This window comes from Haemaphysalis longicornis, unplaced genomic scaffold, assembly GCF_048455015.1.
Source record: "Haemaphysalis longicornis isolate Haplotype H1 unplaced genomic scaffold, Haemaphysalis longicornis Haplotype H1 scaffold_9, whole genome shotgun sequence".
Taxonomy (NCBI): Eukaryota; Metazoa; Arthropoda; class Arachnida; order Ixodida; family Ixodidae; genus Haemaphysalis; species Haemaphysalis longicornis.
In genome coordinates this window covers 52,590,899-52,606,246 of record NW_027526460.1, presented here as the reverse complement: position 1 = coordinate 52,606,246, position 15,348 = coordinate 52,590,899, and the positions used below count along the sequence as shown (strand labels likewise).

Sequence of the window (15,348 nt, the reverse complement as noted above, 5' to 3'; positions counted from 1 at the left end):
GTTGTACACGCGTATCAAACTGTCGATCACGGGCACATTCAATATATCGAACGTTGCAACGCAAATGCCCCTGCAAGTTATCTCCTGACTGAGTTCTGGGCGATTATGACTTCTCGCGGGCGCCGCTGCGTTTGGAGAAAGAATGAGGCGGTGTCGCGTCGCTTCGATGGACTTGAACCACGGAGGAAGAATGCCTTCAACATCTGCCGATCGCACGCTAGCAATGGGGGCAGCCGCATGGCACGAAGCACGCGGGGAGTGATTGGGTGCAAAAGGCAACAAACAAGGGGAAACTGACCAGAAGTGCTCAGTTTGTCTTTCTCTGTGTACCTTAGCAGTTAACAATGGTGGCTCGCGCAGGGGGACCAATGAAGTGTGGTGCATACTTGACTTGTCCGTGTCACGCGTTTGGGAGCCATGGCCACAAAAAAAATGGAAGAATTTGGATCTAGCGACGGAAGCAGACGCATAAAGCGGACACTGACTTCGTGACGCATAAGAAGCAAGCGATTCTCAGCCTCCTTTCATGTTTAAGTGCGGTGATCGTCGTGCTGTGGTTTGAATCTTTTATGCTACGATGAATAAATCGGTAAGCTTGTCACAATCTCCAAAGGCTCTCTGGTGTGCAGAGTTATCAGATAATCTTCAGACAGCCATATTTTATATATCGAATTATCGATATATCGAGCTGTTTCGCTATCCCCTTCGAGTTCGATATATCTGTGTTAGGCTGTAGTACGAAACTGAGCGGGACACTGGCATTCAGTGGTTGCCACTTGCACAGAGCTGCGTATTCGGTGTCAGCATTGCTCATTTGAGTGGTCACTGTAGATTAGGTTGTTCACGATGCCATCAATGCTAGAAAGTCTGCTGCTTGCTGCAGATTAACCAGTGCAATTCACCACGAGACAAGCGTGCCCCGTTAAAAACTACCCCACCCCCTCAAGACACCACTGCAAGAGGTCCCAGGATGCCTAAATGCCACATTTACCCACATTCTTTCCAAAAACCAGAACCCAAAAAGTCAACAGAGGACCCTTAATCCCAGCACAATGCAAAATGCACCAGCAAGGCAAACGAATGCAAACAGTTCGCAACAGCCACCGCACCAGGTTTAATTCATAAAAAACAGGAGGACAGCAGAGCTCACCAGACACCAGCCAACCAACCAACCAACCAGCAAGCCACCAACCAGGGAGCGCAAGGAGTCACCATTTTGCCTCTAGCTTCACCACTTCCCATTGCCACTACTCAGGGGTGAAACCAATTCGGGGCACAGAGCACGCGTACACAAAAGCCCTGCACGCACACACATGGGATGCTCTCCTCCATAAACCTGCGAATTTTCCACTGTAGATTTTCTACGCACTCACTTTTGCTTAAAAAAAAAAAAAAAAAAGAACGAGTGAGGGGAAGCACAGCCTAGCATTTGACCTACTGCCCCCTGTCCAATTAAGCAAATTTAACTTGCCCCAAACAGCCTGTAGTTAAAGGGGGACATGGGTCTTAAAACAACATTTATATATTGAGTAAACTGAAACTTGCCAGTCTTATTGCTTTTTTCTGCTTATTTCATTAGAGATAAGGAGCCATTCTCAGAGGAACAACGTAAAAAACAGTGTTGGTCATCAAACAATATCTTCATATTTCCTAATACTTTGAACCCTGGTGAATGCACTATAGGAAGCTGTTTTTTGTTGCATTGCTTGGAACTAATTTTACAGCCACCAACTAATGCCACCACAGTAATGAGCTATAAAATTAGTTCCAAGCAGTGCATCAAGAAACTGCTTTCTATAGTGCATTCACCAGTGTTCATAGTATTAAGAAATATGAAGATAACAGCTTTCCGACCAACACTGTTTTGTCTATTTGTACCTTCACCAATGACTTATCTTGGGAACTAATTGACTTACTAAAAAAATAATGGCGTATTTGAAGTCAGTGGGGGGAAAGCAGCAAGACTGAGAAGTATCAGAGTGTACTTAAAAATTAAAGAAGTTCTTTTCAGAGCAATGTCCCCCCTTAAGCTTTTTGATGAATTCTTTGCACTAATGAGATTACTGCCTATGCACACAATGAATGAGTGTGGATACAAGTAAACTTCACCGGTAAAACAAAAGGAATCACCAGGTACAAGCTCAAACTATGGTTCTGCAACAGCATTCAGGCAAATAGAAAGATTAAGGCATGTTATGGAATGACGGCAGAAAAAAACTGGTCCAATAAACAGCTGCAGAATGTAAGACATCAAGACCTGCAGAGTTCACCAGAACATTGGGGCACAGCTGATTGTCAAGATCATGTGATGAAGGGCTGATAACGCGCCGACACAACGCAGGCGATGAGGCGCGCCGTAGTGGAGGGCTCCGGATCAATTTTGACCACCTGGGGATCTTTAACGTGCGCCGAAATCTCGTACACACGGGCGTTTTTGCCTCTCGCCTCCATCAGAAAAGCGGCCACCGCGGCCGGAAATCGATCCCGCAACCTTGTGCTCAGCAGCACAACGCCTTAGCCACTGAGCCACCGCGGCGGGTGTGATGAAGGGCTGAACTGCAAATACAATAGCAGCAGTTTTCGCACATGTGAGGCCTTTGGAGAATGCCTAGGTTTCTCCAAATCCCTCTATGCAAGGATCATGCAAGATGGCTTCCATGGTGTACCACGAGCCATAACACCATTAGGTCAAGGCAAGCAACTATCGTTGAGGTGACACTGTGCTAGCCTCCATTTTTATCCATGCTTGTAAATGTGGCCTTGCAATCCACCTCAAAAAATAGCGATATACTGCCATAGCTAAACAGTCAAACCACCTGGCAAAGAACTCTGCTTCAAATTTCAGTACAAGGAAGGATTACTGATGCCCAATTAGTGTCCCACAGACTAGATGTACTACACAGCTAATGTCGTCTCAAGCCACCATGACACGGGAATTCACACTGCCACTCCCAAAATTTAGTGCAGGTGTCTATGGTGCTACAGGTGATGGAAGCCGCCTGGAGCTCTACACAGCACACGATCATTGTAAACTGCTTTGCACACACGGGGTTGTGACCTAAACAGCAGTCAGCAATGAGCTCCAACAAGGACTCACAAACACCCGGTGACTATCTGAACTCCCTCACTGGGAAATGAATACTCCCTGTGCCGCACTTGAACAGCCTGGCGCTGTGCCAGCCAGCGCGCAAGTGTACGATCGTTGATGCTGATGTGAACATGACCATGAATGAAAAGCTGGATGACGAACAGGTCAGTAGAAGTACGACTCTGACACAGATGACGATGCAGCGCAAGACATGCTGGCACCAGTGATCACATCGCCATCTAGTGACACCTTCGCCACTACTCAACTCCGAGAGTCTGGGCTAAAGCTGACAGAGGAGCTAACTTCGGTCCCAACAGTGCACTCTGGAGTCCACACAACTCCACCCAGGCACACACATTCAATCTTCCGTAACTATGGTAGTGCACCACAAAGGAGGCAAGCTGACAGAGAGAATAGGAGGAGGAGAGCATCGTCCTTCCAGTGTGCACACGTGCAGGGCCCCGTGGTGTGGCGGCAATAGTGCCAATCATCGACAGGGGGGGGCGAGCGCTCGGGGGCCGCTTACCGTTGGCCGTGAGTGGCAGTGCGGGCTCCTCCTCGCTGCTGCAGCTGCCCCGCTTACCCAGTTCACCGTTGGCCAGGTCCTCGTCGTTCTCGCCCTCGTCCTCCGCCTCGGCCACGTGGTGGTGCATGGGCGTGCTCGACGCCTGCACCAGGGCCTCCGCGGCCTCCTGCTGCCGCCGCCGGGCTTCCTCCACTTCCTCCTGCAGCCTGCGAACCCCAACACAGACAAGGCGGAGACAGTCACCATCCAGTTTTAGCCAAGTCAGTTCCACAAGCAGGGCATCACGTCTCATAGCATCACTGATGCTGTTTACATGCTCCTAAATGCACAGTAAGGGTTTTGCACAGTAGTGCAGTGAACAACCAGGTTTTTTAACACAAGTCTAGCCATTCAATTGCTACATGTAAATTTCTATTGTTCTTGCTGATAATGAAAAAAAAGTTTTCAGTCATGTACTGCATGTGACCTGGGGTCCCGATGGGGAGAAAAAGAATTCCGCGGTATGGCATAGGCTACAAGGAGCTACTTCAAGTTTGTGGCACTGTGTCCCTGTCAGAGTTGGATGAATTGGTAAACTTGCTTTCCATAGTAAAGCATGTCTCCTAAGTAGTATCCATTATTCAGCAGTGCCATAGCACAACGGCAACAGATGGAAAAAAAAAAAAAAAAAAAAAAAGCGGTGGACAGTAGAGCACCACCTTGGCAGAAGACACTTCACTAGCTTACACAGGGTGCCACTTTTAAAGTGTCCCATTTCCCAACCAGAGGGGGAAAAGGCGAACGAACAGCAGAGGGCACAGGGTGAGCCCCTCGGGGGCACCCACCTGCGGGTCTCCTCGTCCTTGCTGTTGACCTCCTCCTGCATGCGCTGCACCTCGACCTGCTTGGCGCGGATGTCCTCCTCGAGGCGGGCCTTCTCTTCGGCCTCCATGAGCTTGTCGTTCTCCAGCTTGCGCATCATGTCCTCCAGCTCGCGCTGCTTCTGCTCGAACTCCTCCTTGGCTGCCTGCACCTGGCGCAGCTGCTCCTCGAGCCGCACGATGGTGTCCCGAGCGGCCGTCAGCTCCGCCTGCCGTTGCTCCATCTCGGACTGCATCTGGCGCAGCCGCTCGGCGTACTCCTGCTGCTTCTTCTCGGCAATCTCACGGGCCTCCATCTCCTTGCGCAGCTTCTCCCGCTCCTGCTTGCGCGCCATCTTCTCCTCCTGCGCCTGCGCCTTCATCTGCTGCACCTCGATGGTGTCCGGCTTGCGGCGCCGCATGTACAGCTCGTGGTTGCCCATGCACAGGGCCAGGATGCGCTTGTTGATCCGCAGGCGCGGAGCAAAGAACACGAAGTCCTGCACCACGGGAAGAGCAGAAAAACCACGCCCCACTCAGCCCCCATTCGTTCACGGGCAGGAGTGCAGGCAGAGAGGTACTCACGGGGGCCTTCTTGTCGATGGGCTTGATGACAAACTTCCTGTCGTTGAAGGAAATGTTCCTGATCTCGCTCCATGGAAAGCCGATTTTGGGGGTCAGCCTGGGAATCAGAAAAGAGGTAGCAGGGATTGGAAAGAACATCAGCTAAAGTGAATCGCCTTGGTCAACCACGACCATGTGCACCCCAAAAGCATGAAGCGGCACCATGCCCAGGCAAACGGCTATCGTGCAACCTTTTTGAACTTAAGGGGGGATGCAGCTTTCAACCTCGGAAAAATGACCAAACATCGTTTTTTTGAAAGCCACATTTGGCTCATGTTAGCATTCTGTGCATTAGATTCTGTGCGTTAGCAAAGTTTCTCCACCGAAAACAGTCACAAACTGGCATAAAAAAATACTTTTGCCAGCCGCGGTGAAAAAATAGCGCAAAGGGCGAAAACATAGCAATTTTTGGAGCACTATCTCTGCAACAGTGCCACCAAACGTGGCCATTTTGGTACCACTAGATCGGCCGAGCGATTCTCTTTCCAGTTCCGGTCGTATCTTTTATCCATTCACGAACACACAAACAAAAAAAAAAAGACACAAACAAAGCCAGTTTGGCCCTCCGGTCAGCGTGCGCTGGAACGGTCCTCCTGATTGGGCATCGCTGCGGCAACGCAAGATGGCGGCCGCCTTAACTCCGTAGTGCGCGTTTCCATTTTTGCTGCTTCACTTGGCAAAGTTTCTGTTCAGTTATTTTATCTGCTGCAGTATTCAACACAGTTTGTTGCAATGGGAATGCCCAAGATTATTAGCCAGATTACGGGAATATTTGTGGCTCGAAAGGTGGACGTCAAACGTGCACGTGACTTTGCCCCAGAGGATGAAACGCGGTGTGCGCGCTTGTGATAGCGGTTCGCAAAGTCAACGTTTAGTATGATTTGCGATGTTTATACACTCAGTGCTATGTTTGACAGCAGACTAGCTAGCCTTGGGAAAGAAACAGTTGACGCATCAAAAGCTGCGACGCGCACGGCATAGCCGCTGCGTGCTAACATTGCCCGATTGCTCAGTCGATTACGATTGAATGCCAGTAGTTGTAATTAATGCCTGTTATGTTGGATTTACCGTATTTACCCGATTCTAACGCGCACTTTTTTTCCGAAAAAATAGGCCGAAAAATCGCATGCACGTTAGAATCGGGTACAAAACCGAAACAGCGGAAATTGCGTCCCACCCATCGCCATCTCAAGACGGCGCCAAAGCTTTTAGCAACAATTTTTCGGACGCAACAAGCCTAGGTGCCTAGGCTTTTCTATTGCCGTTCACACAAATCGTCAAATCGTTTCACTTGCGTGCTTGATAACAGCAATGGCAGCAGCAGCTCCCACGCGTTTAAAACGAGCGGTCGGCTGAAACGTGCACCTCTGGAGAAGCTCTCGGGATGGGAGTGCGAGGCGTGGGCCACGATCCCATCGAGCATGGTTGAACGTTCGTTCAGAAGTATGGCATCGCGAACACGCTTGAAGGCACTGAGGATGAGATGTGGTCAGCGGAGAGCGACGAGGAGTGAGATCAGTGAGATTACTTTGGGAAATAAATCGGCCGTTTCTCTCGCATTCGTTTGCCTGGGTCACAAAGTCCTGTGCGCATTACAATCGGAGGTGCAAGTTTTTTCGGTTTTTTTGCCAGAAAAATCGGGTGCGCATTAGAATCGGGGGTGCGTTAGAATCTGGTAAATACGGTAGTCTTAAAAGTGACCCAATGAGCCATTCAGAGATAATCAAAGTATGATATATTGCGGTAAACGTGCATTGCGATGGGCGAGTCATATCACCTTTCTTGTGCAACATTTCCTGTGTACTTGCAAAAATCATGCAAACAGGTCTGAGTTCGGAATAAAAACCTGTTCACAACATTAAAAGTGTACCTTACTGTCGTAGCATTTACCATTTTAATTTTTTAGGGAAATTAATACCAATGCACATACACCTATAGTTTAGTGCATATTGGCTGTGAAGGAAGAAATATTGAATTCTTTGAATGTCAAGAGTACTAAAAATATGCACATGCATTAAAGTTAAAAGTTGTGCAGAATATGTTACCAAGATTCAAAGTAGCTCATTTGTATCCTTGTGGTATGTAAACTTTTGGCAACAAACACCTGCACGTACCAGCACTAAGTTGCTGCTCCAGCCAAGGTTAATCTATGTTGCCGTTTCAGAACTTCAGAAGCCGTTTTCTTTAGTTTTTTTTGTCACCTGCGTTGCTTGTTCCACTGATTTCTTTGTGACCGCTGGGTCTCTTGATTCAGTTTTTTGAATTACATTCTTTGATGAACAGTTCAGATCGTGAAACTTGGTTTGCCAGGTTTACTTTTTGTGGAAGTTTTATTCAAGTAGTCATTCAACAATCTATGTGCCTGTTGTACATTCACCTCTAAAAATTGAAAACTAAATAAAAAAAATCTAAGACTGTCATGACCCCATCCATTCATTTGGAAATTCAAAGCACTTTGAAGTTTTCTATCATGGTTTATAAGCCAATGAAGTTCGGTACAAGGTGAATAGAAAGAAATTTTTATAAGCAAAAAAGTTTTCAAATTTTTACTTTGAAATATTTATGGTGTTATCACACCACCATTTCCACTTGCTGTGAAGTTTACAAAGAAATAAAGCTGATTTTAAAAGCCGCATCCACCCTTAAAGAAAGTCGCTTGACGAGGACAACTATGGGAAGCAATTTTAAATGCACACATCTACGATAGAATCCAAGTGCTCACATCGTGCAACAGATTCAAATAAAAAGAGTCCAAATCACTGGGATGTAACAGTAAGTTACAGCAGTAGTTCTCAAATACGGATAAGTGAACACAACTTAAAAGCAGTTCCACTCCATGTGAAAGCTGTTGGAAGTGCAGAGCAGTGATTCGCCATAATGGGCTGCAGCGCCATTATCCGCTCACTGCTACTGCCCATCACACTTTTCACTGCCCTGTCACTCCTCATTATGAATGGAACGGAAGTTTGTCCACTGCAATTCAAATTTCCCGCCTTCGCAGTGCTCGCGCACCCCCTGCCTGAAACTGCGCTAGCGGGAGTTGTGTTCTTTTTGTGCTTGCTTTTTCTCCCACATGTGCCAACATTGCACTGCCAATTTTTTTCACTTAGTATAGTAAAAACCAACACAACCTAATGAGCGTTCTTAACTAAACGCGGGCGCTGCCGGTTAAATTTTGCTTCAAATGTACCAGCAGTTTTATTTGCGCTAAACAATGGGGAGATGTATGACAAGCGCCAGCAGTGGAAGAGTTTCGAACGGTTATGAATATTTACACCGCCCGATTTTTCAAGCCTCTGCCAGGCACACTGACGGTACGCCGGGCTCTACTTGGGTCAGTTTTCTCACTGCGCCGCCCGATTCCGGAAGTCGCTTGACGTCGAGCATTACAGCGAGCTACGACAACAAGGCAAGCCACTATAGTGCTTCGCACTTAAAGCCACATTCATAAAGCCCTCGTAAAACAAGATTCGGCCACTGATATCAAGTTTCAGCCAGTGCAGTAACGTGGCAAGGTGCACACCAAGCAGCACCTACATGCTATTCCCCTCACTGTCTTTCGTGTCTGCATTATCATGTCATATGGCTCGGTGTGCAAATCACGTCCAGACAGACAAAAATGAACACACTAGGAACCCCAGCACAACTGAACCAAAGTTCAGCACACACTGGAGCAGTAATTACAGCTACACCCGGTCAACGTTGCACCAACTACATAAAACGCACACACGGACCACAATCTTGGGCAGGGTGTTGAGGTTGGGTAGAGGTCCCACACATTTGGGAGAGAACGGCCACTCACTTGTCATCCTTCTCGTAGATGTTGAGGCCCAGGGCGTCGACACCGAGCCACAGGTCCGTGCCCTTTTTGTTCTTGATCTCGAAGTAGTTGACGCCGTACATCTCCAAGTCCTGGGCGATCTTCAGGTACTCCATCATGGCATCGTCCCTGGGTGACGAGGAGGAGAAGAGAGCAAGACACGACGAGCGAGTTACAAATGCTGGGAACAGTGAGAATTTATATAAAGACACCGCCACCGTCGATGACAATGACAAGGGGAGGGCCTCACCTGTGCAGTTCCTTGTGCTCCGCCCACCAGTTGGTTATCCTCTCGTCCCACTGCTCCTTGGACAGTTTGTGCTGGTCCATAACCCTGGGGTAAAAGAGGAGAAAACGAAACTTCATTAGTGCCCTAGTAAAGAAGCTGCAAGTAAAAAGTTCCCAAAAGCACTCAGCTACTCTTAACCTTACAAACTCTCCTACAACACCCATTCAGCTATGTTGTAGAAATTTGCAACAGTGGATACTAGTGCCCTTGGGCTCTGCAACGTGCCTTTGCCACACATAGGCAAGCCATTTGCAACATAACTCCTGTCAAATTACCTCTGAGCACAGCAGAGGTCAAGCTTGAAAAATGCAATTTAATTTGGAGCCAAGTGAACGGTTTCCTTTGCGTTCAAGCTCCAAAGAGTTGACAACCTCTGCAACTGGCACAGTAAGAAATTTCTCCCAATTTTTGGATTGGCCGTAAATTTCACCAAGGCAAGAAATTCAGCTATTGACCAGCTAGTGTGATCACCTATTGACCAGCTACCACACCATGGCAGACAGTGGGAGCGCAACGCACCTCTGGGGCAACAGCCTGTCGTTGGCTAGGCATCCCGGCTTGTGGTGCTCGGGGGAGTAGTTGCCGTACTTGGCCTGCACCGCGTACGAGGCCAGCAGCACCGACGTCTCGGGCGGGCAGTAGATCTCGTCCGTCAGGATGACGCTCTTCACTTGCAGGTAGAACAGGCGCTGGGTGCAGAGAAGAGTTGAAGGGAAGAGTTAGCTCATTCCATTCAAAGGGACAATAATAGGGCCTGCTGTAAAATAGATGCAAAGGTATCTAAGGGACACTAAAGGCTGTAAACCTGCGTTAACCAAAAGATCACACCTCTCGTAGCTGTTCTGGCTTTCATTCGACCACAAACCATGCTTCAGTTAGAATTAGACGGCATTTATCGCTTGCTTCCCTCCCATTTGCGATGCAAACGGGCATGTTACACATTGTGAAAAAAAGCAAACCTACAAAGTGATTCGAGCCATACACGCAAGAGAGGTGCTGCCACCAAGAAGCAGTACAAAACACCTGATGCAAAATACCGCATAGTATTAAGGCCAGACAGGCCTTGTAAATGACTGTGCCAGTAAATTGCACTTTTGCCACTGGTTGTATACACACGTACACTGACTGCAACGAGGGGCAACAGCTCTAGTATTTACCCACGTAACTGTTTCTCCAGTGCTCGTACGACAGCAGAAAACATCTGGTCGAAATCCAAAGTGAGGCAAACCTTATTATTACCACGGGTAGTTTAAAACACTTCCAAGACCACAGGAACATGCACACTATCAGAGCTGAAATTGCAGCACAATAAACGAGAAACGTGCTGCGCTAGAGCTGACAGCGGGGCATGCGGGAACGAGAAACGCCATGCTCGAGTGCAGAGAACAAATTGCAACTGAAAACGATTTCATGACTTCGCTTAAGCACCCGTGCATGCCCCAGGACTTGTCAAAATTAGCTGAATCCTGCGACATCTCAATGAGTTGCAGAACACAGAAGCTGTTCAGTAAACGGCAGCCACGTATGCAAAACGCAAAAAGGAGTTCCTCTGCCAACTCAGGGCACCGATCTGCCTCGCACCTGGGTGATCTCCTGAATGAGCTCCTCTGCGACGTCTTCTGGGTAGAATTTGGCACGGAATTTGAAGAGCAGCGGGTTTTCTTTCTTCACATCCTGGCTCAGGACCTGGACCCAGAGAGAGAGAGCAAGAGCAAACGTGGCTTTTCATAGACACTTCATCCACACTATTCCTGCACTTTCATGCTCTACAACGCCAACTTAAAATTGGGACTTCGGCTATGCCGCACACTGTGGTTTAGACTGAAATAAGTCCTCTCGGAAGACCAATACTACAAATTTTTCCAGCTACATTTCATAGATTACTGCGAACAGTTTTGTAATGGTAACAAAAGGACTTCCCCAAATGACCCCAAATCTTTCTCCAATGCTGCAACTGCCAAAGCCTTCGAATTTCCACATTTCCGAAATCTCAGACAGGTGCTTGGAAACTTTGGCATAATATTTCCACTGCCCCGGCACATTTCACACACAAACGGAACGGTTGCTTCCCACCAAGTTTCAGCTAAAGAGCAACCCACGGTCACCGGCCTGCACGATGAGGGCCCCATGACCAATTTGGTTCTTGAAATCCACTGCTTTGTCCCTCGCACCACATAACTGTCCCCTTTTAATGTAGCTAGGATGCCTTTCATGCACAATCGTTACTGATCCACTATTGGTGTGACCTCCAACCGTGGCATCCGTCATTGCTCTGCATGAAGCTTTCCAGCTGTTGTAAGCATTCCACCCAGGAGGCTCACTTTAACTTCTTGTCCCATACATGAATTCCATCCACTTTTCACAATGAAAGAAAGCTGCTAATCCCTTTGCACACCCCTGCTACACAGGCATTTGAAATTGCATTCGATACAAATGGCTTTTGAATTTTGAATTTTCAAATTTGGTGGAAGTTCCGCCGGACTGAAGGACAATTCAAAGGCAGTTAAAAGCTTCCACGTTCACCCAACATGTTTGTGTCGCTAGTGCTCCCTAGTTTCATTCTCATACCATGACAGAAAACCCCATTGTGAGTGGTAAAAACTTATAAATACAGGCAAGTTTATTTACCACATCCTATTACTAAGAGTGGGCACCATCCATGGCTTCCATATGGCTGTTCGTCACCCTGCCGGTGTCTAGAGTACAAAGTTACCTTGACATTGTAGAAACTGCACCCAGAGGTGCAAACATTTACGTCTTAAAGGCCCTTGAGAACCTCAAAGGTCAGTGCTGGTACTCCTCTGGCTCAAATGGCATTCCAGTCCAATGCCATTAGAAGCTGTTCAATGAAGCATCTCAATTGTGGCATTTGAGTTGAATGACATTCGGTTCGAAGGCATTCAAGACACCAGTGTAGCATATTACGCGCCATCACAGCCATCCGCACCTTTTTGTTCAGCTTGAGCCACGTGATGTAGCCCTTGTTGTCTGTGTACTGCAGGCCGAAAAACCAGATTTCTCTGAGGCCTATTGTCTTGACCACCTGCAAAGGGGAAGAAGAACCTTTCAGAGAAACCGAGGCATTCACGCAGAGAGGCTCATCGTGCAGTTACTCACGCCCTCACAAAGGGAAAGGCCACGTAAAGCAGTTGCAATTAGTGACTCATACGTACACGCAAAAAGAGATTATCAATGAAACATAAGCACTACAACCCTAGTTTCATGGCATTCACAACAAAGAAGCGAGTGAAAGAAACATCTGATCTTTCCTCGAGTAAACACTAACTAAACCAGTTTTTTTTTACGACCGCTGAAATACTTTAATTCCTGGAGACTTTCATCAATGAATGAATTCCAAGAAAGCTTTTGCTCAGAATAAAGACCCAATCTGCGTTTTTACACAAAAAAAAGAAAATTCAATAAAAAAGACTTGTGCAATAAAATACCAACCGTGACAGCAACGTGTCACACTCGTTACTACAACATATGGCTTTAGTACGGCTAAGGATTTTACTAAAAAATGGCCGAAGACACCATCCAGAGTACTTGTCTGCACCTTCACAATCAGGCTTGAAACAATACTCTCATGCCCACTCGGGAAGTCCATGTGCCGGACAAACATGCAGGTGTTGACCTTATCGTACACAGTTGAGTGCTGCAAAAGATGCATTGAACTTCACCGTGTGCGTGCATGGATTTTTGCCCCCTTTTTTGATGTCTGCTTTTCTTTTCCCCCAATCTGCACGGGTATCAGCTGGAACTGTGATAATACACCAACACTGTGAAGGGTACTGCCAAGCATGGAAGCTCTGTTCTTTCGGCACTCAAAAAAGGTGGCCACAGTCAGCCGGCGATGGGCTACAAAACAACAAAAGCACTTGGTGCCATTGTAACCACCTTTGTGGCCCTTTCAATTGCCGTAAACATGGTAGGAATTTTGAACTCATGCCAGTGTCTGTACATGAAAGAAATAAAGATAGACGAAAAAGTCACTTGTTTCAGGTTGTCACTTGTTTCAGAGGGTGCATGTGTACCCTCTCTACGAATCTAGCTACAGCTCCGAACAATTGCATCCTCGCAGAAGGCTAAGTTGTGGTTTATCAAACCTTGTTAGCCGAACGCAAAATGCCAGAGTTCAGAAAACAGGTTCTCGTACGCAACATTTTTTTTTTTTACAAATGGTAAACTTGCCACACATGTAAGCAGCTGAACCTCCACGGCAAAGCACCACGTGAAGTTTCAGTGCGGGAGGCAAAATTCATCGTTGAGAGCACCAACCACAAATGCTATACATTGTTACTTCTATACACTGTACGTGATTACCAGCTGCTACAATCACAACAGCAAACCATTTGTATCCCAAGCTAACTTACTGCGACAAACAAAGCCGCATCACAACTAGCATCTGGTAGAGGCCTCACCAGCAGTTGGGATTATTTCCATTCATTGCACACACCCTACACTCATTCCCCGCTGCTGATCACGTAAACACACGAAGGTGTTTGAGTAAACACCTTGTGTAAACACACCGAACTGCTTCAGTAGCTCACTAAGCTACTCGGCCGTTATCTCGCAGCGCACCGCTGTCGCCAAGCATGCTGTTGCAAATCGCGTTCGAACCTCCCACGCAAATGTCACGTGGTTCAGATGAGCCACGCAATGAGGACGCAGAAGGACCAGTGTACGTGCATCTGGGCTTCTGTGGAGTGGCCTCGGCATACTACCTTCTCCCTCACACCTTCAGACTCAGCTTTCCTGCAGGCTCATTCGGTGCAGTCTACGTTCTCTCAGTTATCTCGTACCCCGTCGCCGCCGGGAAGCATCTCGCCCTAGCCTCAACATACCGCCCTCCCTCTCACTTTCACCACACTTTCCGCCTCCATTTTTCTTCTGTCTTTGGTGTTCCCTTAATTCACTCGGTCACAAAGCCGGCGCCACTGCCAAACCACAGTAGTAGACACTTAAGTTCTACGCACTAAAACACTGCCAAAGTAAAGGTGTTCCCACTTGTGTCAAAGCTACGTATCCTGTTATGCAGCATCTTTCAGTACACGCTTTCACCGAAAGCATAGCAATCGTTTATAGCTGCTTTCACACACATTTTGCAATGCTGCGCACCTCCAGGTTGATGACCTGCATTTCAAATACCTGTTTTCCCTATTTGTGACAAGTTTTAGTGCAAATACTGGCCGGACAGCAGTACTCAGACTAGAGCTGGTCTCCCTAAAGTGGCATACTCATTCTCTCAGTGGAATAACTATTGCTCTCATTATTCTTACCAGAAGAGTTTCTCCCAGTCATCTAAGATGCCCTTCATGCACATCTGTTACTAATCCACTATGTAACCTCCAACTGTGCCGAAGCAGAAGCGAAGAAGGCACTTTGGCTTCACCCATAAGGCAACGATAGGACAAAACAGCATAGTGCTTCATTTGCAAGAGCTCACTGCCAGGTTACCACCCACAGAAACACAGAATCACCATTGGCAATACCTCAGCAGGCACAACCTCGTACACAGCTGTTGGGGCCCCACACTGGCGAGTTGCAGCAACCTACCTGGTCAAAGAGTTGCTTCCCAGTTGTGCTGGCCTGGATCGCGAACTCTAGTTCCGCGTCCATAGTGGTCACCCGCACATTTACCTTGAAAAGGAGGGGACACAAGTTCACACTTTAGGGACACCCGTCACGAAAGGATTGGGGCTTTACGACACGCAACACTCAAATCGCAACCCGGGTCACGGACACATGTGAAAGCACCGGTCAAGGACGCGCACTCTCTGCTGCAAACAGCTGGACAGCGATGTGGAAAGCAGCTTGCACTTTTAAAAGCAATACTCACTACCCAGCATAGCGCTACGTAAAATACTGTCAAACTGCTTTCCAGGCCACGGAACACAAAAAGTGTTTAAGTCAGAAAAATGCATTAGAGCACTCTTTAACAGCTGTTCTACAGGCAGATCAAGTTGGGACAGCTCGTGTTAATAAAAATGACATGACGAAATTATCTAAAAAAAAGAAAGTACAAAAATCGTTAAAGATGGGTAACCAATGCACAAAAACAACTTTTCGGAAAACCAAAAATGAACAAGTTTGAGCAAACTTGTCACACCAACATTGCATTCAGAGCTATCGTGGACAGTCACAACTACAGCAGCAATGAAC

At 47.4% G+C, this 15,348-nt stretch overlaps 1 protein-coding gene across 4 annotated transcripts in view; it reads right to left on the bottom strand.

Moving 5' to 3' along the window:
• Moe (moesin) overlaps positions 1-15,348 on the bottom strand; it is a 102,977-nt gene that overhangs the window by 4,611 nt on the left and 83,018 nt on the right. For 3 of the 4 annotated variants that reach the window (XM_077684166.1, XM_077684165.1, XM_077684168.1), the window contains exons 3-11: positions 14,743-14,826; positions 12,134-12,229; positions 10,768-10,872; positions 9,706-9,875; positions 9,148-9,231; positions 8,880-9,026; positions 5,039-5,135; positions 4,439-4,953; positions 3,615-3,820 (exon numbers count right to left, since the gene is read on the bottom strand). In XM_077684166.1, the coding sequence (XP_077540292.1) occupies positions 3,615-3,820; positions 4,439-4,953; positions 5,039-5,135; positions 8,880-9,026; positions 9,148-9,231; positions 9,706-9,875; positions 10,768-10,872; positions 12,134-12,229; positions 14,743-14,826 (1,504 nt within the window). The remainder of the gene's footprint in view (positions 1-3,614; positions 3,821-4,438; positions 4,954-5,038; positions 5,136-8,879; positions 9,027-9,147; positions 9,232-9,705; positions 9,876-10,767; positions 10,873-12,133; positions 12,230-14,742; positions 14,827-15,348) is intronic. The other variant, XM_077684169.1, reaches the window with a different exon arrangement.